The sequence below is a fragment of the Vombatus ursinus genome, unplaced genomic scaffold (assembly GCF_900497805.2).
Source record: "Vombatus ursinus unplaced genomic scaffold, bare-nosed wombat genome assembly UNPS02005286.1, whole genome shotgun sequence".
In the NCBI taxonomy this organism is placed as follows: Eukaryota; Metazoa; Chordata; class Mammalia; order Diprotodontia; family Vombatidae; genus Vombatus; species Vombatus ursinus.
This window is the reverse complement of record NW_020945064.1, coordinates 17,068,405-17,094,930: the sequence shown is the minus strand read 5'-3', so window position 1 is coordinate 17,094,930 and position 26,526 is coordinate 17,068,405. Positions and strand designations below refer to the sequence as shown.

Below are 26,526 nucleotides of genomic sequence, written 5' to 3'. Positions count from 1 at the left end.
CTGAAACCAAAACAGATGGCTTCATTATTCCCACCATGCCACCATGCTTCTGGACACTCTCAGTGTCTCCTGACGTCTGCTTTGAGGATGAACACAGCACATGGGCCATTGACTGTACCTGTAAGGAAGGTGTCGGGGCCCCCAGGGTTATGGCAGCCCCCTATCTGGGCAGGACCAGGAAGAGCCCTTAGGGAGGGCTGCCCTGACCTCTGCCCTTTCGTGTTTCTGTGTTGCAGTGGGACAGTATCCAGGATCTCCTTGGGCATCCTGTAGAGAAGCCTGTTGTGCTTCACAGGTAAGGTGCCCCTTCTCCCCCTGCCCCCACCAGGCACGCCTGGAGGCAGTTAAATCCCATCTGTTTCTCTCTCCTCACACAAGGGCTCAGGGCCAGTAGTTCAAGCCAAGAAAAATAAAACCAGCCCTAGTCTTTGAAGTTAATGCCTTGCCCCTTACCCCAGCCCAAAAATGTTACCTGGTTTCAGATAGCTCATGTCCTTAATGTATTTAAAACGGGATGAAGGTGCATCACCTTTCTTTTGGAGCTCCTTCCAGGAGACAGATTACCCTCCACACCCTGAAATCAGGCTTGTGCTTCCTAGCATTTTAGGATTTAGAGGTGGAGGGGGATATTAGGGATCACCTAGATCAAGCCGCTCTTTTGATTGAGAGCTGGAGGCCATCTGGTCCAAACTTGGGATTGTCTAGATAAGGAACTGAGGCCCAGTGAGGTTACATATCTAGCCTGGGGTCCTGCAAGTAGTAACCAGCATAGTAGGTCAGCTGATGCTGAATCCAGGGCTATTTCTACTGCACCATGCTGCCTCACCATTCTCATGATTTGCTGGTGATAGCAAATCAAGGCTGTGAGCCCAGGTTCCACATTTGGGCAGGATCTATTCTTTGCCATGGCCCAGCAAGGCATCTTCTATTGGAAATGCATGTAACTTGTACTTGATTGGTATCGACTTAGTGAATCAGCTATTAAATCCACCCAAGAGTATCATCAACTAAAAGACTCATACACGCTTCACTCCCCACCCCAACTTCCTTTAATTTAAAGGCTATACCTTGTATATTAATCTCAACCTGACTTTGATTTACCTGGGAGGAAATGGAAGGGGCGGCAGACAGTATGACTTGCCCCCCATAGGAATGGCTATAACATAGGGATTATGCATCCTTCCCTTCCACCCTACCATTCATACTACATACATCCATAACGTACACACATGCATACATACATACATACGTACAGCAGAGCACTGGCCCTTTTCTCAAGCTTTCTTGTGGTACCTCAGGATATCCCATGTCTTCCAGTGTCCATCCCATCTGTGTCTTCCCTAAGGTCCGTTTCCTGCCCCCCCCGTTATCCCCAGATAAAGGTATTTTGGATGTTTGGATCCCTTCGGCTGGCTCTCTGATGCCTCAACACTGTCCCTTTTGTCTCTTCCCTCTGAAGGTCATCTTCACCAAATAACACAAACCCATTTGGATCAACCTTTTGTTTTGGACTACAGAGAATGATATTTGAGGTGAGCGAAACTGGCTTCCCTCAGTCTAATTGAAAATGGAGCTGAGAGGTTGGCTTGAATGTTGAGGCTAGAGGGAGCTTTGTGTTGATAGGAGATTCACAGTATTTAAGCATATGATTTTATTTGAATAAAATGTCGGTCCTTACTCAGCTCCTGTTAATTCATTAAGTTCTGTAAGTTCCTTGTAATTTCCAGGTCATAATCTATCTTACAGAGTGGATCTGATAAATGTTGAAGCCCTGAGAGTATTTGCAAGGATTTGTGCTCAGCACTGAAAGATAAGAGAGATGGATTGGCCTCTTATCACTTACTCTGTTAGGTGGGTTTGCTTAATAAATAATTGTTGGTTTTACCCACCTGTTAATGAAGTTGATCAATTCAAAATGCAGAATGAGACATGGCAGTTTTGCTTGACTATCCATATTTATTACAAGGATTTTTTCTTTCTTTTTTCTTTTTAATGGAGGGAGAGGGAAAATTGCATGTTAACTGGGGGGTTGGAAACGACATAAAAGTTATATTAAAAATACTTGTTGAATAAGACAAGTTCCCTTCTTCGGAGGCCTATACTACAAAGCCTAAAAACCTGTGATCCCGAACCCACTTGCCCTTCTGTGTATGGGATTTAAAAACAATCTAGTCCAAAGGTTCTTAACCTGGGGTCCACAGACCCACAGATTTAGGGGCTGGGAGGGAGCTTATCAGCTTGGAATTATTAGCATTTTAGTAGCTGAATTTTAATATTCTTTTGTAATCCTATGCATTTTATGTATTTGAAAACCCTTCTGAGGTGTTTGTAGCCTTCACCCGCTTACCAAAGGGGTCCATGACGCAAGGTTAAAAAAGCCTGGTGTCCTCCAACCTCCTCAATGTACAGATAAGTAGCGGGGTGGATTGAGCAGATTTACTGCACAGAAAGGCAAGTGTATTCAGGATCATGGGCTCTTAGACTTTTTTAAGCCAGAAGAAACCTTAGACTATAGAGTAGAGAGTTGAAAGGTCCCTTAGATCTTAGAACAGAAAGTCAGAGCCAGAGGAGACTGTAGGACTTAGTGGAGCCCTACCTGTGGCAAGCCCAGGTGGCTGCATCCTGTCGTCCCTGTGGGTGGAGCTCTGACCCTTGCCTCTCCCCGCCCAGGTCATGCAGAACAACCACATCGCATCAGTGACCCTGTATGGCCCGCCCAAGCCCAGCACACAAGTGAGGATGGCAGAGCTCCCGTGAAGGACGGCCCTCCTCCTGAGCTCTCCCCAGGCCTGACCATACAGCGTGCCTTGACTTGCTGCCACTTGTAGTGGAGGGAGCACTGAGCGGGTTTTTCTTTCTTTTTACCCTCCTGGTGGCAGTGCAGAGCGGGTAGCCCTCGACTCTTGCCGAGATGTGGAAGCCTTGGTGAAGGAACTGAACTTACTGGTCGGAGGGCTTTTCCTCCCGGCCTGGTCGGCCCAGCCCCCAGGGGGCAGGAAGGGAGGGGGCGGGCAGGGTGGCACAACTGCTGAGGGCACAAAGTGACTGCAAAGATGTAGAAGCACAAACTCTGAACTCTGAAGCATCCGGACACAGGTATCCATTAGTCTGTGTGTTTGTGTTGCCGTGTTGATGTAGTAGTCACATTTAAGAAAGCAAAGCTATATCTACTTATACATAAAAACCTATATCTACATAGAGAGAACATACACAGTCGTCCTGGGGCCCCATGGGACAAGTGTGCATATGTGTCCCGACTCCTGGCACTGTGTGAGTCTCTGTGTAACTTTCAAACTACAAGCAAGTCGCATGTGCGTATTACTTGATTGTGACATTTGCACTACATCCACTTTAATGACTTGATAACTAACTGCATTAACCCTGAAGAGGTTCTTCTGTGGCCTGGACTGGCTGGCGGCCAGGTTAGAATTCCACTTAGATTCGCTTCAAAGCTTAGATAGAAACACATCCTGAAGAGCAAGTGATCCCATTCTGTTTCCACTTCTCCCTTCCCCATGGAAGCCATCGTTGCCGGAACGGTGCATCTTTTCCGTTGTTCCCCTTTTCTCTTTTGGTCTAAGCCCACCCTGCCCCTGGGCAGAGTCTCCTCAATGGTACTGGGACAACCTGGGGCCCCAGAGCTCGAGCCCCTACCGCTAAGAAGGGGATAGGGGAGGAATGAGGAGCTGCCCCCTCCTGGGCATGTTTTCATCCTTCCATTCCTTCTGCATCTTTTATTTAATGCCAAAGTTTTCGCCAAAGACATCCTCTTCCTCTGTTACATTTCAGCATTCTGTACAATTTGTTCCCCTAACCCTGTCTGAACAGGTTTCTTAACCCAAGGATACTGACATACTCTTCCAGCTGGGCCGGGGAGGCTGGGTCGGGGACTTGGAACCCCCGTACAGGTCTCTTTGGGGAAAAGTAGAGTCTCTGAAAATAACCCTTTTTAGGAGAGAAAAAACAAATTGACAAGAAATGTATAATTTTATCCCATTTTTAATATTTTGATGTAGCAACTTGTGATACATAGACAACAATTTTGTGAGGTTTTTCAAATGTGTGTACAGATTTTTGTAAATAAGACATTTTTGTAATTTTAACTCATGTACAGTATAATCCTAAATAGTTTACTGATGAATGAGAAAGTAGACTGGTACCTAATGTTTTTGGATCCAGGACCAGGAGCAAGGGGAACATTGCTCTGTGTGTGTATGGGCGTATGTGGGTGTGTGTGGCATCCCTGTTACTATGTCGTCTTCCCATGGGCTGTGACATTCTAGACTGTCTGGCTGAAGCCACAGTTGGGAATCCATCTGCCAAGGGCCAAGAAAAGAAAGGGCTGTTAGGAGCCACCTCTCTCGTAGGTGACCCCTTGCCTGCTTCCCCCTCCTGCCCTGCCATCCCTCCTTGCCTTCTAATCGTCTTTGTTCTGTGGCCCCTGTACATTCCCCAGAGGTGCATGTGTCCCGAAAGGCTAATAAAGTGGAGCTGTCCCTCAGGCACTGGCTGGTGCACAGCACAGTGACTGAGTGTGATTGCTTTTTGGTCACATCCTTTTGATGGTTTTCTGGGTATGGGATCACAGTGGTCCCCTGGGAGCCCTTGACTTGGGAGGGCAGATTCTTGCATCTGCTAGAAACTTGGCTCAGTTGGGATGGGCAAGTTGGGATTCCTGTACCCCTCCCTGTAGCCATAGGAATTGAAGCAGTGTCTTCAGGTGGGTCTGTGGACATCTCCACCTTCCCAAGAGGGGCACTCCCTCCTTGCTGTGAAAGGGGGCCAGAGTTGTGAGTCTTCTTTTTCAAGGGTCTTCTTGTGCTCCACCATCATATCACTTTATCACCAGGTTGGGTCTAGATGTGCTCTCCAAGTCCCCAGCAAACATGTCTACCTCATCTGTTCCCAGCTTCTCACGCCATAGACTCTGTTGGACCTCAGATCCCTCAAATCAGCTCAGCCATCTCCCACTTTTTTGGCCCCTGTGAAGGACTGTCCTAGGCCAGCTTCCTCCCCCCAAGCTCGACGGTACCTCAGTCACAATGACTGCCCACGGTCTTATCCTGGAGCCCAGATCACCAGTGGCTTTTCAAAGTGAGAACGCAGAAAATTGGTCCTGCTTCTCCCTCTTTGACTTGTTCCAAGGATTCACTCTTAGGTCTAGCTCCTCCGAGAAAAATACTGCGTCTGCCAGTAGATGAGGGTTCTGGCCATTTCCCCACAAGCCTGCAGATTCCTAAGGTTCTGATTAAATGACTACTTTTTGCAAGGCCCTGGGAGGGGCAGAGAGGATGGGGACTTAGAATTCAAAGACAGACCCTGCCCTAAAATCAAAGAGGGCTGGGGGGAGGTGGGAGCCCTCTGAATCAATGAATGTTGGTGCTGACCCTAGGAGGTGGAAGGGATCTCTGAAAACTTATGCTGGCTCATTTCACAGATAAGGGAAATGACAGGACCAAGGCATTGTGGTGCAATAGAAAGAAAGCTCAGTTTGGAGTCCAAAGCCCCGGGCTTTAATAGCTGTGCTGTCCTTGAGTCATTTGTGTCAAGTTAACTTCTCTGGACCAGTCTTTCCTCAACTTTAAACATCCCTAAACCTATGATGCTGTTTTTATACACGCCTGCATGCACACATGCACTCACTCGCACCATCTCATCCTGATCCTTGCAGAAAGTGTTGAAACTTCAGAAAGTTGTCCAGAATATGATGGCTCCCCCCTCCAGGAACAATCTGCTTGGAGGAATAAGGCCGATGTAATGGATGGGGAGAGGGCAGGTCGGTTCAGGTATTTTCAAGAAGCTTTCATTAAGCACTTACTGTGTGTCAGGCACCAGGTTCGCTGCCCTGGATACAAAGAAAAAACAGAAAGAGGCCTTCAAAGAGTTCTAATGGGAAGAGATGCACATAAAAAAGGCCTTCCTGAGATTAGGAGAGGGAATGGCACCAGCGCTGGAAGTGTGGGCACTACCTCCCCTTGGCCTGACCAAATTCTCCGTCCAAGTTAGTGCAAATTTGAGGCTTACGTGAAGTCAGAAACAATGACAGCAGATGCTGGGGAGGGAGAAACAAACAAGGACTAAACCCTGGTAACAAGAAGTTAGGACTGGAAGCTGAAGGGGACATTAAGGACCTCCCCATTCCCGCACCCCAAATGCACCTCAGAAAGCACCTTTCTGCATACACAGGCGTAAGCCTGAGGGGCAGGCTACCTCATCCAGGCTGGATTGTTGCTGGCCAGATCTAGATCAGGGGCCCAAAAATAAGGCTTACAAGAGAGGTAAGGTGTAGGCTGAAAAAGAGAGAAGGGGTATGGAAAGGCAGAGAGCTTGACTTCCTTTGGATAATATAAGCAGAGGGTGGGAGAGGATCCCTTCAAACTCGGAAAACAGCTGGGGTTCGTGGCTGTTTTCGACAAAAGCTGCCCTGGGTGCACTCTATGGCTGGCTCATGGCCTAGATTGGGCTGATGGGATCTGGGGCTAACTGCAGTCCAGAACTTGAAAAGTGGACCTGTGTGAAGAAGTCATTGTGCAATCCCGGGTGGGCCAAGTATGAAAATTACATCTCCCTGCTCAGAGATCCTTTCCAGAAAGCTCAGCCCAGGCCAACCAAGGGATGTAACTAGTGTGAGCAGAACTCTCCTAATTGGGGCCTGAAAGATGTTTAGGATTCTTTTAAACTCTTAAGCCTTAATTGGGTTAAATGCTCCTTGCTGGGAATGGAATGATGTTCCACATACCCCCTACTGCCTTCCCCTCCTTTGTATTTAATGGGTATGTTATTATTCAGACCTATACATGCACACGTTGTGAATGTGAGATATTTGAGGCAAGAGACCAGTTGGCTTTTGTCTTTATCGCCAGTGCTTCAGATATAGACACTTAAATATTCGATGGATTGATAGATGGTGAAAATTGGTATCAAAGAAAATGTTTTCCTTCTGCCCTGCTAGCATCTACGCACAAGATAATTAAAAGTAAGCTTGTTACCCACAAGCAACGGATTTAGAGTTAGAAGGGGCTTCCTTTTACAGGCAAGGAAATAAGGCACAGGAATGTTACTCGGAGCAGGGCGGGGAGGAACCCCGTTTCTTTTCCCACTTTGCCCCTTCTCAGGTCCCACGCTTGGCTCAGCAGCTAGGAGCCCCAGCGGAAGGGCTTTGGGGCCGTGCGTCTTCGAGCGCAGTCGGGCCCTGGCACCGCGTGCAGCATCTGCCACATGAGCCAGATGTCGGCTGCTGACAGCCCGTGCACCAGCACGAGCTCCCGGTAGAAACAGGGGTCGAAGGTACGCAGGTGGGGGGCGGCCGAGGGCCGTGCTATGCCAAAGGTGCGGAACGCCTGGTGCGCCTCGGGCACCAGGCGGAGACGCTGCAGGCACATGCCCAGAAAGACGTCGTCGATGGGGAAGAGCTCCACCTGGGCGCAGGCGGCGGCCAACCTCCGCAGCGTGGCTCCGGACAGCACGAAGCCCCCGCCTCCCGCGTACGCAGGGTAGGCGCCCAGCCCGTACACCCCCTTGGGGATATAGTATTTGCTGTCCCGAGCGCGGATGGGCCGCGCCTGCAGGATCACGTCCCCGGCCAAAAGGTCCTGGGACGGGTCCCGTGTCGCTATGAACTCCAGCAAGTTCTCCACGTGCACGAACACGTCATCGTCGCCCTTGAACACAAAGCGCGCATCGGGGCAAAAGGTGGACGCCCAGTCCAGGAAGTGGATTTCCTTTAGGGTCAGGTTGAAGAAAGTGTCATCGAAGGCCCAGAGCAGGATGTCCCCATAGGCGCGACCCTCAGCCCGCAGCAGGCCTTCCTGGGCCTGCGTCCCCGTCCCGGCCCCGGCCGGGCCCCGAGGGATGCCCAGCAGGAAGACCCTCCGCACCCGCGCCCCGCGCACGTGCCCCTCTGCACCCCAGGTCTTTCGCACGACCTCCCTCCGCTCGAAGTCCGCGGCCACAGATTTGACGGCGATGAGCAAGTCTGGCCCCGGGCCTCCTGGAAGCCCCCTACACTTATGTGGCTGATTGATGAGGAGCTGGAAGCGCCTCTTGTCCTTGTCCTGCAGGTAACGGCGAAAGTCGAAGGGCCCCGAGGGCGTCGGGGGCGCAGGCGTGTCCTCCTCATAGATTGGGTGCTCAGCCCTGGCAGCTGGAAAGGCGCGCACCACCTCAGGCCCCCAGCCAGGGCGCGTGGGTAGGGGCGGCGGGGCTGGGCCAGTGACCATCCTGGCCTGGGCGCTGGACAGGCTGACCGCGGGGGCCCCTTGCTCTCGCTGCGAGTAAAGGAGCAAACAGAGGGCGGTGGCCAGGAGCAGGGTGAGCGCAGCGTCCGCCTTCCGCCTCAGCCTCATGGTCTTGGCCCCCCAGAGCCTAGGTCAAGAGCCCGCGCCTCCGGTGACCGCCTGCGGAGAGAGAGAGCGAGGGCACAGCTAGCAGAATCACGGGCAGAGGGGCGTCCTTGCCAGCTCCTCCCCAGGGCTTTGACTCCTTCCAGCATAGACAAGTCCTGCGTCACCCCTGCCCACCTGCGGGGCCCAGGGAAAGGGGGTGAGATGAAGCATTGTTCACTCTATCCCGGGATGAAGTGCCGCCCTCAGCCACGAACTCCTAAAGCACCCTCCCTACCGCTGCCCCCGGAGCTGCTTCCTTTTTACTTGGACACTGAGCCCAGGCGTGATTGTGCTTGTGAGTGGCAGATCCACCCACACAGGTGTTCTCAGGCTGAGGCTTCCAGGCACTGGGGCGCAATAGCGAAGGGGCACATTCCCTTTGAAGAAGCTAAAAGGAGCAACCCACCCACTCCTGGTTTCGGGCCCCAGAGATGCCTAAATCTTTGAATGTGTGGGTCAGCGAGCCCCCAACAAACACGGGAGGAACAGAGGAGCTTCAGTGAGGAACTGTAGCTGAGCTGGTGACTGGTTCCTTTTAGGGAAAATGAGAAACACCCACCCATCCCCACACACACCCCTACTAGCCCAGGACCATACAGGTCACACTAACTCTTGAAATCTTCATCCCTTCTTCCCCATTCCCTCCCCCATAAAAAAAAATAATAATGATCTCTTGGGCCCTCCCCGCACACTCCGACAGTTCATGGTCGGAAAGTCCAGCCCAGGCTCCAGTCCATCCCTCCTGGTATGTTCCCGGGCTCACTACTTTGGGACTCTAGCCCCACCTAGCTAGGCTCCTAGGTTCTGAGAAAGACGAAATCTGGAGAAGTTAAACACGGGATGGGGGGTGGGGGTCTGACCATTCTCGGGTTAATAACAGAAACATAAGATTGAACCACAGTCACCACCAACTTTGCTCTTCCCGCCGCCGCCCAGCATCAAGACTGCCTTCCTTCCAGACTTGGCAAACCGCTGACCTTGCGTTCCTTAACTGTGAAGATGCCTGAGATCCCCAGAGACTGAAACAGCCGGGCCAGGCCCCCGCCGACCCTGTCCTGGGTACTCACCAGCGCACTCACGTCAGGTTCAGGAGCCAGGCCCGGGCTCCTGGGTTTCGCTTGGCCGACCCCGGGACACCCGCGGTCCCTCCTGCCTCCGGCATTTGGGTCGCTGGGGACGGGCATACGGAGCCTGGGCAACCCCAGCGCCTAGCTGGGGCCTGCGAGTGCAGCGTTGGCAGGGGAAGAAACCCTGCCGGGGAGGGGCGGGGAAGCAAAGGGGCCAGCTGCTGCTGCGTCACGTGGCGCCAGCAGATGTGCGGTCCTGGGGTTGGGGGAGGCTGAGAGAGGACAGCTGGAGGGACGGCCCTCTGTTCTGCTCCCAAGTTCACTTAACTGTCTGCGAGCAAGAGCTTGGAAAGACTGGCTACCGAGTCTTTGGGAGGCGGAAGAGCGGAGGAGCCGATAACAAGGAGAAGGAGATGAGCCCAGCGTTTCAGCCTTCCTCTTTCCCCGCCCTTAGCACAGACATAGACATCGAAGCACTAGTGTGTGCCATGCTTCAAAGTGTGCAAAGACACTAGATCTTGTTGGGATTTGGGAGGCAGGGGTTCCAGTCCTGCCACTGTAACTGTGTGACCTTAGGCAAGTCATATCTTGGGGGGGAGGGGTAAGGAAAATGGGGAAAAATAAGGAAATTTTCACAGTCTTCCTTGAGGGGTGGGGTGTTATGAGGAAAGCACTTTGGACACTTGCATTAGCACTATTATATTACTATTACTCAGAGAAGTTAAGGGAAGACTGGAGGGGTCAGAGAAGGAGAAGGACCAGGAAGGGAGTGAGATCGGAGCTGAGTTTTTGGAGAATAGGGCGCATGAGGGTCATGCAGAAAGTCTGTTTCTATGTACAAGTAGACCGTTTCTGTAAAATGGACATTTTCCTGATGTGGATGCAAGTGTGAGACACCAAGAGAAGCATCAGTCCCTCTTCTGCACAGTCCCTTCAGTACTGGGCTAGATGATCTCTTAAGGTTTGAAGGACTTAGCCAAGTAAATCCCGTCTCCAATTGCCTGCTGGACATGCAGAGACTCAAAACATGTCAGAGTGGAAAGAGACCTTAGGGTTCAAAGCACATCCCTCTGTGACCTCAAGCTTCAGACACTGGGTGATCAAAACCAGATTCTTCAATATGAATTGAAACAGATTGTTGCAGCCTGGGCCTGATTCAGGCTGGCCTGGTTCTTTAGGTGCGGAACTGGAATGAAATGAGATGCTCGAAGGCCATTTAACAGTTAACAAAGCTAGATTGAGCATAACCCTACAGCATGGAAGGACACTCAGCAAAGATACAGCATGGACTCAGTGGATGGAGGCTTTCCTGCTGGTGTTGGACACCCTGCCTGTCAAATCTAGAGCTACCCCTGCCTCCTTGAGGTCTGGCTTTCATATTTGGACCATCAGGAAGCTATTTCAGTGGCCTAACCTTTGTCTCCCAAGCCAATTACATTCTTAAAAATGGTTTCACTACCTTTTAAGGAAAAACTAGCCTAGCCAATATGGCAGATACTGCTCCTACCACACAGGTTCAGTGACTGTGATTTCCCCAAGGCCACTCAACCAGTAAGTGACACTAGATGATCTGAAAGGTTCTTTCCAGATCTAAATCCTATAATCCCATGACTGTGTTCTGGGGTCAGTGAGTGACTATTCTGGGACAGAGCAGAGGGTCCTTGGAGGTCTAGGGGGAACTGAGGCTTCTAAAAAGTAGCTTGAGACCAATCCCTCATATGCCCCTATTTTCCACTCCCTCCCAAATCCCTTCAAATGCATAACACAATTCCTTTAAATATGTAATAACCAATAACAAAAGGGTCAACAACCCCTTGATTATTAAGATCCAGTAAGATACCAGTGGGGAGATGAGTACTCTTGAAAGGTGTCTGCTACACTCCTGGAGGACATCTAGACATGTGTTCAAATCAAGGAGTAATGGTGAGGCTCTCCAGATGCTCCTGCTTGGGGATAACATTGTGCTGATTGTATCACGCTCTAGAACATTGCAGAATTTCCTAAATGAGCTTCACAAGCACTCAGCTGAGTTTAGATTAACCATCCACATGGGAAAAACTAAGTGGATAAAGAATGCCTGTCTGCTGTTCTAACTTGGATACAAAGGACCAGGATGGACACTTGGTTCATTGGTATATGTATATAAATCACTGTATGGACAATGAATAGGGTCCATTTTACAGGAGAAAAATGGATTGATTGCATTTGGAAAATTATGAAGTGCTTTTAATGACTGCCCCTCCCCTCCCCAACTTCTTCATGAAACAAAGACCTTCCTTCCTTCCTTTCTTTCTCTTTCTTCATTAACACCCTTTGGTGATACTGTATGCCTGTGGATCTTGGAACATCACAGTTTCCAAAGAACAAAAGTTGAATATCACTTACAGGGCAATGAAGAGGCACATAGTGGGTGGGTATGAACAGGTTGCCACCTGTTATCAAGCAAGGATGTCAGTCATGATCAGAAAAGGTGGGCTGGTCGTTTCAAGTAGGAGACATAGCTGATGGAAAATCCATGTTTTATGGGATGAAAGTCATCCAGAAGAGAGGGCATGGATGGATCATCATTTGCACCCTTGGAGGGAGTACCCATGTTGATCAAATCCATTGACAGGCAGGGCGTCCAACGCCAGCAGGGAAGCTTCTATCCACTGAGTCCATGCTGGGTCTTTGCTGAATGTCCTTCCATGAGTAGGGCTATGGTCAACCTAGCTTTGTTAAATGTTAAATGGCCTATGAGCATCTCATTTCATTCCAGCCCCACACCTAAAGAACCAGGCCAGCCTGAATCAGGACCAGGCTACGACAATCTGTTTCCTCATCTGTAAAATAGGGATCGCCATCTACCTTAAGAATTTTATCATGAGAAATGCCTAACATGCTATTGAAGGAGTATTTGACACCCTTGTTTTATAGTGGCAGCTAGGTGGTACACTGGGTAATCTGAGTTCAGAAGACCAGAGTTCAAAGCCAGCCTCAGATACTTATTACTCTCTGCCTTAGTTTTCCCAATCTGTAAAATGGGGATATTAGCAGCCACCTCCCAGGATTGTTGTGAGGCTCAAATGAGATAGTTTTGCAAGCCTTAAAGTACCTATTTAAATACTATTTATTCTATTTATGTAAATACTAGCTATAAGGAAACTCCCTCCCATAGAAACAAAGTGACTTTCCCAATGTTGCATAAGAAGTAAGAGACAGAGACAGGAGGATTTTAACTCAGGATTCCAAATTCAGAGCTCTTTCCACTAAAGGTGGATGACTCTAAAGTCTTAACTTTTTGTTTGTTTGTGAAGCAATTGGGGTTAAGTGACTTGCTCAGGGTCACACAACTAGTGTCAGATGTTTGAGGCCAAATTTGAACTCGGGTCCTCCTGACTCCAGGGCCCTGTGATCTACCCACTGCACCACCTAGCTGCCCTTTAACTTTTTGTTCATAACATAACTATCTCCCTTCTCTTCCTTCCTTCCTCTTCCCCAACCTGAATTTGAGTTAGAAGGGGCCTCCCTAGGCATCTAATCCAACCAATACCTAATCATAGAGCTTATGTTTGAGGCTTTTCGTGACCCTTCATTCATGCCCCTCTCTGGAACCTCTCCAGATTATCAATGCCTTTTGTGAGCAATGATGCCCAGACATGTAAAAGGCTATTGGAGAAAACCAGCAATCTCCCCAGTAAACAAGACCTGGGCTGCTTCCGAGATGCCCCTATTTTTCCACCTTGAATGAGTGTGTCACACCCTGGCCACTGAAATCCTGCCCTCCTCCCCAGAACCACAGGGAAAAGAATGACCCATGATGTCACTCAGAAATAGGGGGAGCAGATACACAGAATGTATAAAGAGACCAGCCCAGAGAGACTCGCACACATAGGATACAGGGACAAAGTTAGACAATCAAACACAGACACACACTTGTACAGAAGCATTGTGTGGACTGCTCATCTAAAATTTAACCATCAGAAAGTTGGAGCTTGAAGGAACTTTGAGACATTTCCTTTCAACCCCTGAATTTTTAAAATGGGAAAATTGAAGTCTCAAGAAGAGGTTTTGCCCCAAGTCACAAAGCTGGTGAATGGCAAAGGTAAGAGACAAGTGGTCAGAATCTATATTGTACAATGTGGTGCTGGCACCAGTGTGGATGGGGGCGGGAGGAGTGCAGACAAGAATTCTTACTGGTAAAATATGTAATATGGGCTCCTCAAGTTTCAAGCAAGGTTTCTCCCTTTTGTCCCCATCCCTGGTACTCAGTCCAGTCCATGCTGTCCCTAGCTAGTTAGAGCGCCTCACTTTATTGCCTCCAAGTGACCATGCTGTTAAATTATCCCTCCCTCTTACCTGTACCCAACTCTGTCCCCTCAGTCCAAGCCCAAACTTCAGTGAAAGGCCATGATAGGATTAAGTTAATTTATACTATAATGTGACTGACCTCCTCTAGAGAACTTATATTTTTAAGATGAGCTCTTTAACCCAAACTAAACTCTAATTAGTAAAATGCATTGGGGGATTTTTTTTAAAGCTCTGGTGCCATTCTTAAGGCCCCTCGATCTTCCAGGCTGCCTCCACAAACTTACCAAAGAATAGGGCTTAGCGAGCCAGCCCCAGTCTCCTCAGCACCTTCTGCACATTCTCTAGTTCAGCCACACTGGCCTCTTGCGGTTCCTCCTACAAGACCCTTCATCTCCCATGTCCCCTGCCTCCCATTTCACTGGCTTTCCTCCATGCCTTTAAAGCCCTCCCTCTGCCTCTTGGGATCCCCAGTCTCCTTCCAGACTCAGCTCTAGACCAGTGCTAGGCAGAGTTAGCATGTTACCCCCGAGGTTACCTTGTATCTGCTCCTCGTGTATTGTACAGATGTTCAAACATGCATATTATCTCCCCTGAGAATTTAAGTTACATGACTCTGGTACTGTTTCCCTTTGTGTCTCCATAGCCTAGAATAATGCTTGGCACATAGTAAGCACTTAATTAATGCTTTTTGATTGATACATACATACATACGTATATACTTATATGCATCCACCATGTCTGAGGAAGTGTGGGAGAGCCTTCTTCCTCCTACTTCCCCCTCTCCGTATCCCCCCTGCCCCAAGCATATACATCAGTGTCAAAGAAGAGCAGAAACTGTTCTTTCATGTTTAAAGGCAGCTGGATTGGCAGAATGCATGGAGTCAGGAAGACCCGAGTTAAAATGTGGCCTCACTTACTTACTAGCTGGGCAAGTCACTTCACCGAGTTTGCCTCAGTTTCCTCATCTGTCAAATGAGCTGGAGAAAAAAGTGGCAAACCACTCCAGTATCTTTGCCAAGAAGACCCCAAATGAGGTCATGACTGATCAACAACTCCCCTGGGCAATTCACTTAATTTCTCTCACCTTTGGTTTCCTCCTCTGCAAAATGGAGATGATAATAGCAGGAGCCTCTCAGGGTGGTGTTAGGAACACCAATGCATAAAATGCTTTGCAAACCTTAAGGTACTATTCAGAGTGTCCCCAAAGTCTTAGGGAAATTTGAAGCTTTAATAGCCTTATAAATATTATTAAACCCTCCCCCCCTTCTTTCTCTTCTCCTAATGCACCTCCCCACCTTGACCCAGACTCTCAGTTGTCACATCAAAGCCACAGGGCCCTTTACTAATCTATGATATTCGGTTACGTTCTAGCTGTGTCTCTGGGATACAAGGAGCTGGCGTGGGACATCTTCAAAGTGCTTTCGCCTCTAGCTGAGACAATGGATAGCTATGGGTGGGTGGGCATCAGGAGGGCCTAATACAGCGTATTAGGGCCTAATTCAGGGTAAGGCCCCATCTGTGTTTGATCAAAGGGTGGGAGAGGGGCAGGATCCCAGTCCTTCAGCCCTCCTGCACCCGTCTCAGAGTACAGTCTTCTCAGTACTTGGAGTAGGTCTGGGCCCCTGCCCCGGCTCCAGGCAAATCAGGCATCCCCCCCTTAGTCCAACAGGTCTGGATCGTGCTGGCTCAAGTTAGGGGGGGCCGGTAGTGCTTTGGCGGCCAGCTCGGCCGCCTAATCCTGTTTCTCTTCCTGTTCCTGGTACTCCCGGTGCGCCGGCAGCCCTAGCAGGTCCTCGGCCAGGCTGGTGAGACTACTCTTGTCTAGAGCCTCGACGAGGCGCTGCAGGGTGGCCCGGCGGCCCTCGGCCAGCACAAAGCGGTGCAGCATCTGGAAGGCCTGCTCGTAAAGCCCGTCGCGGTCGTACTCGTAGGCCAAGGAGTCCAGGTCGTGCTCCCGAAGGGCCCGGCAGTTCAGCGCCCGGCCTACCGTCCGCCACTTTCGGCCCACGGAGCGGGCGAACTTCTGTCGGTCCTCCAGGCCCAGCGGACGGTTAGCTGAGGGAAGGAGAAGGGAGAGCCCTGAGCGGAGACAACTGGGCAGTGGAAGATCCACAGGCCACCCTCCTCGGGCTCCGGATAAACCAGGGATTCCTGGCCCCCAGACACTGTAAACCGGAACCCCGCCCCCCCCCCGCCCGGTCCAAAACCAGGTTTTCAGTTCTCCATCCCTCCCACCTCCACACCCCCCCGCCCCCTCCCGGATGAACAAAGGATCTACTACCACCACCCCCTCCCTCTTGGACACCCCGGATAAAACAAGAATTGTCTCCTTTATAGACAGCTCCAATAATCCCAAGGAACTGTACCCTATCTCCGACGAACTAGACAATCCAAAAATTGCCCTTCCCTTCTGGGGCAGCCAGAACAATGAAGGAATTGTTCCCCTCCCAGGCACTCTCCTAACAGCACTCTCGATGAACCCCCACTTCCCACCCATCCCGGTAAACCGGGGATTGTCCCTTTCCTGACTGCCCTGGGGAAAGCAGCAGCTCCCGGAGGGATCAGGAATTGTGCTCCCACCAGCGACCCCTCACACTCTTTGCTGAGGTGGGGCACCAGCAGGATAATTAACTAGCGAACCCCTCCTCCGCCCCAGGGCTCGTTAAACCACTCACCAATCTGCTGACCCTGGAACACAAAGGTCTGTGCGGGCGCGGGCGGAGGGGGCGAGTGGGCTGGCGCCTTGGGAGCAGAGGCCTTAGGGGCTCCACCGCCCCCTGGATCGCAGGTCAGGCTCCGGAAAGCATCCTCCAGCTCGCCGATCTCCTCATCTCGGAGCCGGTCCGGCTGGGATGGGGTAAGGGAGAGGGAGGGAAGGCTAAAGATGAGTCTGGCTCCTTAAGCCCAGCCTCCCCGCCCTCCTCGTCCGAACGGCCGCTCGTCTCCGGCAGCCCGCTCTGCCTCCCTCCCCCAACCCCGCCGGGCGCACCTTGGCCTGCTGGATGCAGCGCAAACAGCGCTCCTCCTCCTGCAGCATCAAGTCCAGCCGCTCGGACCCCACGCGCAGCTCCAGGTGCAGCGGCACCATGTGCTGGGCGTGGCCGAGCAAGGCCGCCAGGCTTTCCTGCAGGGCGGCCCGCAGAGCCCCCTCGCGGTAGGTCCGGAGGAAGCGGGTGCACGGTTCCTGCCCGCAGAACTTCATCTGCACGATCAGCTGCGGGTTGCTGCAGTGAATCTTCAGGATCTGTACTCCATCCTGGCTCCCGGTGCATCCTGAGGTGGGGGGTGGGGAGTGGGGAGCCGGGGAGGCCCCAGGGGGTAGGGTGCAGTGGGTCAGGCTACAGGCTGACTCCGAGGGAGAGGGACATGTGCCTCTAGGCCAGCTGCCGGTTATCTATTAATTTAGATACCTCCCCCCCACACACACAGTTTTCAAATCCATTCTAGTCTAGGCTCAGGCTATCGCTGATTTTCTTTTTTTTTTTTTTTAAAGGACTCTTTTTAAATTTATTTTTAGTTTTCAACATTCACTTCCACAAGATTTTGAGTTCCAAATTTTCTCCACATCTTGTCCCTCCCTCCACCCCAAGACTTCGTGCATTCTGAATACCCCTTCGCCTAATCTGCCCTCCCTTCTATCTCCCCCCCTTCTCTTATCCCCTTCCCATTCTATTTTCCTGTAGGGTAGGATACATTTCTATACCCATTGCCTGTATATCTTATTTCCCGGTTGCCTGTATCACTGAATTTCTTAGTGACCTGGAAAGATCGCTGGGTTCTGACCAACTCAATTTCCATATGAGAGTATTGGACTAGAATGGTCTCTAAGGTCCCCTCCAGATCTAACATTCTGAAAATGTCCTAAATCTGACACTTGCTAGCTGTGTGACCCTGAGTAAGTCACTTACCTTGTCCGAGCCTTAGAAACTGATAATAATAATAGTTAGCATTTAAATAGCCCTTTAAAATAATATCTCATTTGATCCTCACAAGCACCCTAGGAAAGAGATGCTATTATTACTGCCATTTTACAGATGAAGAAACAGAGGTAGACAGAGGTTAAGTGAGTTGCCCAGGGTCACACAGCTAGTAAGTGTTTGAGGCTGGATTTGAACTCAGGGGCTTCTTGACTCCAGGTCCAGCTTTCTGTCCCACCTGTCACCTGGCTGACTTCCTAATGATCCATTGTTTAGGCATTTCAATCATGTCCAACTCTTCATGACTCCATTTGGGCGTTTTTTTGGTAGTGATATAGGAATGGTTTGCCATTTCCTTCTCCAGCTCATTTTACAGCTGAGGAAACTGAGGTAAACAGTGACGTGATCAGTGTTATCCAAAAATTGGAATTGATTGCTTTCAGAGGTAGTGGGTCATCGCTAGAGGTCTTCAGGCAGAGAGAGGTAGGATAACTACTTATTGGAGATATTGTGAAAGGAATTAATTCCTCTTTGGGTACAGATTGATGATCTCTAAGGTCCCTTACAGCTCTGGGATTCTAACATTCTATGTTCAAAGGTCCCATCCACCTCTGACCTTCTGTAGTTGTTCCCTCTATGCCAGAGGGAGAGGCTTGTAAAAAAAAAAAAAAATGCTGCTCCAGCTTGGCCTGGCTAGACGTTGAGACTGTGGCTAGCTCTTAATAGTCATACAAAGCTACTGTTTAAAATAAAAGGTTGGGGGCAGTTAGGTGGCACAGTGGATAGAGCACCAGCCCTGAAGTCAGGAGGATCTGAGTTCAAATGCAGCCTCAGACCAAACACTTGACACTTACTAGCTGGACCCTGGGCAAGTCACTTAACCCCAATTGCCTAAAAAGAAAAGAAAATAAAGGGTTGGCTGGCCCTTTGATGCACCTCTAGGCAACAGCTATGGTCTTAGGACAGCTTGGGCTGCACCAGAGGGAAGGCCCTGTCACCTCAGCAGCTGATGGAGTGTGCCCCTCATCCCAGAAAACAGTATATGATTAGTGGATAGGGAGGTCCTGCCTGTTAAGACTGGGGCCTCTGGAAATTGGTGATACCAGGGATAACCTCAAAAAAGCTTTGGGGCTTTAGGGGTAGGGGGACAACTAGAGGCAGATACCAAGAAGACCTTCTTCACCTGGTCTCACAGCCAAACCCAGACCATGGTGGGGGAGGGGAGGGTTCCCACATCCTGCTTCATCCTGGTCCCCTGCTCACTCCCATGTCTCAATGCCACTGGGGGCAAGGAAGCCTTAAGGGGCAACATTCAGAGGAAGGAGAGCTGGGCAAAGGAAAAAGCCTGAGGAAGGGTGCAATGAGACAGAAGAGGGAAATCAGGGAAGGCAGGAAGCAGACATGGAGAGAAAGAGAAAAGGAGTTAGACAATGAGGACAGTCCAAGTGTCCTAAGGAAAGCACACATGAATGGTGTTAGTCAACATACATACACATATATGGGCATGCACTACATACACTCATAGACATTCATTGTGCCCATAAATACATATATGTGTATGTAATGGGGCCAGACCCCCAATTCACATAGAAACATGTAACAAATGCACGCTGACAAATGCACATGCTTCCATACACACACTGAACTACAGGTGTATACATGCACACTCATATATGACATTGATAGACACGTGAGCAATGTCCATATGCACATGAAAGCCCACGTGTCATGCATCCACACGTTTTCCCTTGCAAATATACATTTATGGAGCTGCTATGTGTAGGTGGAGTGATGTCACCTTGGAGACAAAGGTAAAGTGTCCTGGACAGCCACCCCCTACTCTAGCCTTAGAGACTCATGCCTTAGCTATTTGGGGTCACACTGACAACTCAGGGCCTGCCTGCCTCTTAGTTGTTCTGTATACATGGCCAGTAGAACAGCTTTGGGAGCAAGGCTGTTCATCGAGAGGTGCCCCCCACACTCCTTCGATATTTTAGTCTGGAATTGGGAGATGATTGATTTCCCTCTTCACTTTCTATTGAGGGAAGGCATGGGAAGCAAAAACTAGGCCCCAGGATGGGGAGGAGGTGGTAACAAGAGACAAGCTTTAGACAAGGCTAGCCTTGCCCCTACATCTGTACCACCCCCCTAGCTGGATGATCCTCACTTCTCTGACCATCAGTTTCCTCTTCTATAAAATAGGACTAGTATTTGCACTACCTCTCAGGGTTGCTGTGGGAAAGGCAGGAAGCCTTAAAATACCATTGAAATGTGAGCCTCCATCATTATTATCCCCCCCCCCCATATATACACCCCAGGATCCCATAGTCACCTGCCAGTGCCAATTTAAGGACCCGAAATATTGCCAGCTTCTGCCGAGGATCTTGGTATAGATTAGGCAAAATTACTTTCTCCATCGACGATTCCACAAACAGGTAGGCACTGCCGCTCCACTCCTGGAGGCCATCTGCCATCTTCCTGGAGTCATCTGCCATCCCAGGCTCCTGTAGGTCATGTTGGCCAGTCACCAGCCTTGCCTTTCCAGGCTCCCAAGGAATCCTAGATCCCAGGCTGAGACTGTTCTCCATTCAAATAGGAGATGCCCCATTAAGTCACTATGCTACCTAAGAAATCCAGCCAACTCCAAAAATAAAAATAGCTGACATTTATCTAACAGTTTAAGGCTTGAAAAAAAAAACAATTTACCCAGATTACTGCATTTAATCTTCACAACAACCCCATAAGGTAAATGCTCTTAGTATCCCCATTTTACAGATAAGGAAACTGAGGCAGGGAGAAGTTAAATGACTTGCCCAGGGTCATACAGCCAGTAAGTGTCTGTGGAGGGATCTAAACTCGGACCTTTCTGACTCCAGCACAGTGTCCAACAGCTCCATTCATTATGCCAAGTTGGTTTTCAACAGAACAAAGACCGTTCTTCCCCACCCCTCAACAGCTAATTCAACCACCAAGGATCAAATAAGTACTTTAATAGCCAAGAGAAGGATCATAGTAAGCCTCCCATTGGGAAAGCTGATTAGTGAGACTAAAAAAAATGGGAGCTGAGGCAAGGCAACCTTCTATCTTTGGGTCCCCTCCCCTTAGTACAAAATGGAATCGGTAGGGATGGCTGAAAATGGATGATCAGACTGAAGGGCCCTTGGGATATGATGTTAAGACTCGGAAGACTGCATCTTATCTTATTTGATCCTCACAACTCTGTGAAGTGGGTGCTATTATTATCCCCATTTTACATATAAGGAAATTGAGGCTCAGAAAGTGATTTACCCAGGAATAACACAGCTGGTAACTGTCTGAACAAGAATTTGAACCCAGGTCTTTTGAACTCCTCCTCCTTCACTCTATACAAATTAGGAAAAATAAAAAATGCTAAGATGCTATATTATAGCTAAGAAGGGTCTTCAAACAGAATGCTTTTCACCTGTGGAGTGCTACAGCTGCAAGCTACCTTGGAAAAAGGTTCAGTAAATGGCAAGTTAGCCCAACACAGAATGGTCCTTAGAGCAAAGAATGCTGATGGCTGTTGGGGGTGCAGAGTCCGGCCAGGGCCCAGCAGCGAGGTGGGGGAAGCCCAGGAGACAGCGGGCAGAGAGCACTTCTCATGCCAGGAGCCACAAGGAACCGTTAGCACTTTCTTAGAATGGTGCACCCGGATCTCCTCCCCTGTGTGCTTCCTGGAGAGGGGGGAGTCCTCAGCTTTTTTCACTTTCATATCCTCTTGCCCAAGAGAGATCCCTCCCTCCCTCCCTCTCTCCCTTCCTCCCTTCCTCAGGGGAGCCACCTCCCTGAACCCCAGAGAGGGGTCAGGCTCCCTAACAGACTCAGCTCCCCTTGTCTAGACCCTGTGGCCTTGGGCAGCCTGTTCCGGTACAGACTGAACTGGGGGGATTCCAGCCAGGAAAAAAGAGACAGATGGGAGGGACGAGCCAGAGGAGGGCTGACACAAAGCAGAAGTCCCCTACAAGAGGCCAGGGCAAGGCAGAGGGTAATCCCTGCCAGGCTGGTCAGCTGGAAGCCCTAAGATTCCCCCACTTCTCTGGGCCAGCAGTATGGTGGGAGCTGGGGTGCAGTGGGGATGAGGAGCAGAATAAGATTCATTATGCCTACCACTTGGGGGGAAGAAAAGGAATCTTCCATCCACCAAGGGCATTAGCTATGGGGCCAGACCCCATCAAGGGTCATTCAATCATTCAGACCCAAGCATTTCCAGATGATGAAATTGAAGCAAACAGAGGTTAAGTGACTTGCCCAAGGTCACTCAACTAATAAGTGTCTAAGGCTGGATTTAAACTCAGGTCTTCCTGACACCAAGCACTTGGCTCTATCCATTTTACCACCTATATAATTTCTAGCTATTAGAATGAACTTTGTAAACTTTAGATGTGTCAGATATAGTCATTTTTATTATCATTATTAGAATTAGGTGGAGTTGTGTGAACTTGGGTAGGAGATTCATTGAGAGGAATTCTAAGAAAGTATAGCCACACCCTTGTCTTGGAGGAGGAAGTGATTAGTTTCTCTCTCTCCTTTCTATGGGGAAGTTTTTGGGAAGCAAATTAATACTCACAAGGGCAAAGTTTAAGCCACTTAGGGAAACACACTCTTCCTGGAACTCAGCATCTCATTTCCCACCTCGGTGCTTTTGCAAAAGCTGTCCTGCATACACAGAATGCACTCCCTCCTCACATTCACCCATTAGAACTCATCAACAGCTTCATTCCATGATCAACATGGATGCCAACCTTCATGGATGCCTTTTATGATCCACCTCATTTTTAGGAGGTCTCCTCCTCCTCCTAATTTTTTTGGGTAGCTAGGTATGGAAGAGTACCAGGCCTGAAGTCAGAAAAAACCTGAGTTCAAATCTGGCCTCAGACACTGATTAGCTGTGTGATTCTGGACATGTCACTTCACCCTGTTTGCCTCAGTTTCCTCAACTGTCAAATGAACTGGAGAAGGAAATGGCAAACCACTCCAGTATCTTTGCCAAGAAAACTCCAAATGGAGTCATGAAGAGTCAGACAAGACTGGACAACTGATCAACAATTTCCCCAAATTATCTTCTATTTACATATCTGTGTAGCTACTTTATCCCCCCGGGGTGGGGAACCTGCAGCCTCAAGGCCATAGGGGATGTGTTCTGTGAAGTATGGATTCAGTCAAAGGGCCCTACTTGAGCTCCTAGAGGGCCACGTGTGGCCTCGAGGCTGCAGGCTCCCCACCCCTAGTCCAGGGGTTCTTCAACTTGTTTTAAGAACTTATACTTGTACTCCTTCATTAACAGCCTGATAAAGCCTAGGGACCTCTTCTCAAAATTAGTTTTTTAAATATTTGAAGGCAACACTCATTTTCAGTTATAAATTAGTGAATAAAGATGTAATTTTTCCCCCATCCAAGTCCATGGACTTCCTAAAATCTACCCACAGACCTATTGGGGGGTATATAGACCCCAGGTTAAGAATCCCTCATCCAGGTAGAACATAAGATCTTTGAAAACAGAGCCATTTATTTTGTTTGGGTACCTGGTTTCTCACATTAAGCAACAGGTACTTAATAAATACTTTTTTTTTTTCCAAATTGAAGTAGGCCATTTGAGCATGAAAAAACAGATGCTCCCCTGAGGAAACTAAGGCAGCTGGCATCAAAGTGAATAGAGCACAGGGGCTGGGGTCAGGAGGTCCTGACTCAAATCCAGCCTCAAACATTTATTAGCTGTGTGACCCTGAGCAAGTCACTTACCCTCTGTTTGCCTCAGTTTCCTCAAATGAAAAATGGAGATCATAATAGCACCTACCTTACAGTTTTGTTAGGTGAATAAAATGAAATATTTGTAAGGTGCTCAGCACTGTGCCTCACATATTAGGCCCTTAATCAATGTTTATTCTTTTCCCCCACCTTTCAAACACACACACACACACACACACACACACACACACACACACAATCTCCTGCTTGGTGACAGGGAACTCTTTATAGTGACTATACTTCTGTACATGAGTCCTGATCCTTACGAGCCTTGGGGACTGTTTTTTGTTTATTTGTTTGTTTTTTAACACCAGCCGATGGACCCACCTCTTCTTTTATCTATAGCCTCCCTATAGCTTCTGTCCTTTCATCAACCATCGCCCAGCCCCCATGCAAGGGACTGAGCCCAATTTCAAAGGCCACTTCTGGCCTTTGTGGTCAGGCGAGGGCAAAGTTCCCTCAACAGGAACCCAGCCTCTACCTCAGAGCACCACTTTGGCTCTAAACACCTTAGTGTCACTGGGGACCTCTAAAAGAAAGGGGGACAGGAAGAATTGGGCTATGGAGAGAGCTGGGCATGAGCCCACCTCCTACCACCACCCACAATGGCTGAGAAACATATTGATCAAGGGAAGTTTTGATCAGGGGTGTCAAAACTCAAATAGAAAAACTGTGTTCCTATGGGCCAATGCTGACTTAGAAAACCACAAATTAACATTATCTATGTTGTATTTTTTATTTATTTTGCTAAACATCTCCCAATTAAACTTGAACCTGGTTTGGCCCCACTCTGGAGTATTTTTCACTACTCGTGACCAGCTGGCGGCAACTTTCACAGCTCTCATTTAGTTTATAGGTATAGCTTAATTAAGGGTAGAAAGGGGGGCAGCTAGCTGGCACTGGGGATAGAGCAACAGCCCTGGTGTCAGGAGAACCTGAGTTCAAATATGACCTCAGACACTTACTAGCAGTGTGACCCTGGGCACGCCACTTAACTCCAACTGCCTCCCCCCAAAAAAAGAATGGAAGGGGAGCTGAGAGATCATATAATTCAGTTCTCACTTTACAAATGAGGAAACTGAGGCTCAGAGGCAGGAAATAGCAGAGCTTGGCAAAGTCCTTGACATCTTTCCATCTGACTCCTCATAGCCATGACCACCAGCCTAGTTCAGGCCCTTTCAACTGGACCAAACCTCCAGACTGGTGGCCTTATCTTCAGTTTTATTCCAATCCATCCTTCTCACAGCTACTGAAGTAGCTTCCTAAGACACTACTTTGACCATAAAGGCAGAAGAGGCACCTTCCGCTGAGGATGAGAAAGAAATGCAAGAGGCCAAGGAACTGTTCTCAGGAATAAAAGAAAAAACCAGTTCCACAGCTGGTCCAGACTCAGTGACCTGCCATGGCTCCCTGTTTCATATCCATAATAATCCAAGGAGATTCTTCAGCCTGACATTTCCAGCTTTGCCACGATCCAGTTTCAACCTATCTTTTCAGTCTTGTCCCACCCACCCTACTCCCTGGTACATATGCTAGGCACCTGCCAAAATGAATGACACCCAGGCTCCCCCAACAAAATGTTCACTCTTCTGAGTAGATTTTTGACTTTGTTCAAATTCTCCCTTATGCCAGGAATACCAGAACCTCCCACCATACCCCCCTCTCCTTCAAAGTCCTTGAAACCTTCCCTAATCCTCTTTGCTGGAAGGGATCAGTTCCACATTTGTTTTTATAGCACTTAAAAAAAAAAACCAACCTCTTCTAATGCATTTAGCATCTTCTGATTTCTATCCCTGGAGGTCTCTTATCTCCCCTACAAATAATTAGAAGTCTTCTAAGTTGGAATAGGAAGGAGCGGGTTTCCCCTTCAGATGTCTTCAATGATGGCTTGTTAGGGACATGGTAGAAGGAATTCTCAATTAAGATCAAGGTGGACTTGCTGCTCCCTAAGGACCCGCTCTACTCTGAAATCCTGTGATTCTGTTACTTTACGGTCTTTATCCAGTCCCAGTACATTGCATACAGTAAGCTCTTAAGTGTTGGTTAAGTGACATCTCCTTCCTTCCTGGCTCTTCCTTCTCCTCTGTCTTGGCTGTATGCCAGCCAGCTCCATCCCCCTCGACCCATGCTATTGGTCTATTCCTCCAGTCCCCTCCTTGGCTTCTGGCCAAGGTACCTTCCTTTGCCCCTAACTAGGACTTCTCTTCCAGAAATGTTTCACACCCACTGGTGTGAAAACCTAGGCAAGCAGGGCTGCTGAATTCGGGAGGGAGGGTGGGGGATGGGCTCTGGTCCCTAAGTCCAAAGGGGAAAGGCTGGGGGTGGGGCGGGGCTGAACCAGGCCCAGCTCATTGCTGACCTCCAGATTTTCAGCTTGACCTAGTGCTTGGCAAGAGAACTAGGCTTGGAAGCGGAGAAAGGGCTCGGATTTTTAACAAGCGTGAATGCCCACTCAAATCCCTTAACTTCCTAGGGCCTCACTTTCCCCACATGCAAAGAGGGGAAATTAACACTTGCACTCAAAGTTGTCCTGAAAAATGCTCTTTGCAAACTTTATAAGAGCCTCAGAAACTCGAGCTATCCAACGAAACCGTATCCCGAGGAGGGAAGGCCGAGGCTCGGAACAGTATCTCCCACGTGGGGCCCGGCCCTAGCCCTGGCCAGCCCAAGCTAGCTCGGGAGAGAAGGGAGACGGGAGAGGAGAGGGAAGGGAAGAGAGGAAAGAAGGCTGGAGGCCAAGGGAGCTGGCCTGAATCCCCTAGGTGTCCTACTCAGTCCGGTTCGCGCCAGGGATCGATGCACACACCCCTCCACACCTACTCCCAGCTCAGGACCCTGCCCATGCCTGGCTCCTCTAACCAGGCCAAACCTGGCACAAGGACCCCAGACCTGCGCCATACTGTTCTCTGCCCGCTGGCCCCTACCCAGCCCCCCCCCTTCCCTCTTCGTGCCGTGCTTCCTCCCCAACTAAGCTCCCCGCGGACACTGACCAAGCCGTCTGGTCCCCGCTGCTCCGGCTCTCGAAGACCGGTTCTGTCCACCCGTTCTTCCGGGTTTGCGCAGAGCCCAAGGGGAGGGGGAGCAGGGAGGAGGAAGAAGAGA

General features: G+C 49.5%; 3 protein-coding genes across 4 annotated transcripts in view; 1 reads left to right on the top strand and 2 right to left on the bottom strand.

Annotated features, from left to right (window-relative positions):
• CUNH16orf70 (chromosome unknown C16orf70 homolog) overlaps nt 1-4,554 on the top strand; it is a 64,150-nt gene extending 59,596 nt beyond the window's left edge. Inside the window, exons 14-16 of the mRNA XM_027846697.1 lie at nt 237-295; nt 1,460-1,532; nt 2,671-4,554. Of these exons, the coding sequence (XP_027702498.1) occupies nt 237-295; nt 1,460-1,532; nt 2,671-2,757 (219 nt within the window). The 3' untranslated portion in view covers nt 2,758-4,554. The remainder of the gene's footprint in view (nt 1-236; nt 296-1,459; nt 1,533-2,670) is intronic.
• B3GNT9 (UDP-GlcNAc:betaGal beta-1,3-N-acetylglucosaminyltransferase 9) lies at nt 3,984-9,609 on the bottom strand. Of its 2 annotated transcripts, none has more exons than XM_027846701.1 (2): nt 9,452-9,609; nt 3,984-8,396 (listed from the first exon to the last, which is right to left on the bottom strand). In XM_027846701.1, exon 2 carries the CDS (start codon nt 8,343-8,345, stop codon nt 7,137-7,139), a length of 1,209 nt encoding a protein of 402 aa, XP_027702502.1. In that variant the 5' UTR covers nt 8,346-8,396; nt 9,452-9,609; the 3' UTR covers nt 3,984-7,136. The 2 variants fall into 2 exon arrangements, with proteins under 2 accessions (XP_027702502.1, XP_027702507.1); XM_027846706.1 differs by having other exon boundaries at nt 9,464-9,609.
• A 5,341-nt stretch (nt 9,610-14,950) lies between these two features.
• On the bottom strand, nt 14,951-26,516 carry TRADD (TNFRSF1A associated via death domain). The gene is made up of 5 exons (XM_027847127.1): nt 26,415-26,516; nt 19,991-20,162; nt 16,731-17,014; nt 16,417-16,588; nt 14,951-15,796 (listed from the first exon to the last, which is right to left on the bottom strand). The coding sequence occupies exons 2-5, from the start codon at nt 20,151-20,153 to the stop codon at nt 15,474-15,476; spliced, it is 942 nt and encodes a 313-aa protein (XP_027702928.1). The 5' UTR covers nt 20,154-20,162; nt 26,415-26,516; the 3' UTR covers nt 14,951-15,473.
• Nucleotides 26,517-26,526: the final 10 nt, after the last annotated feature.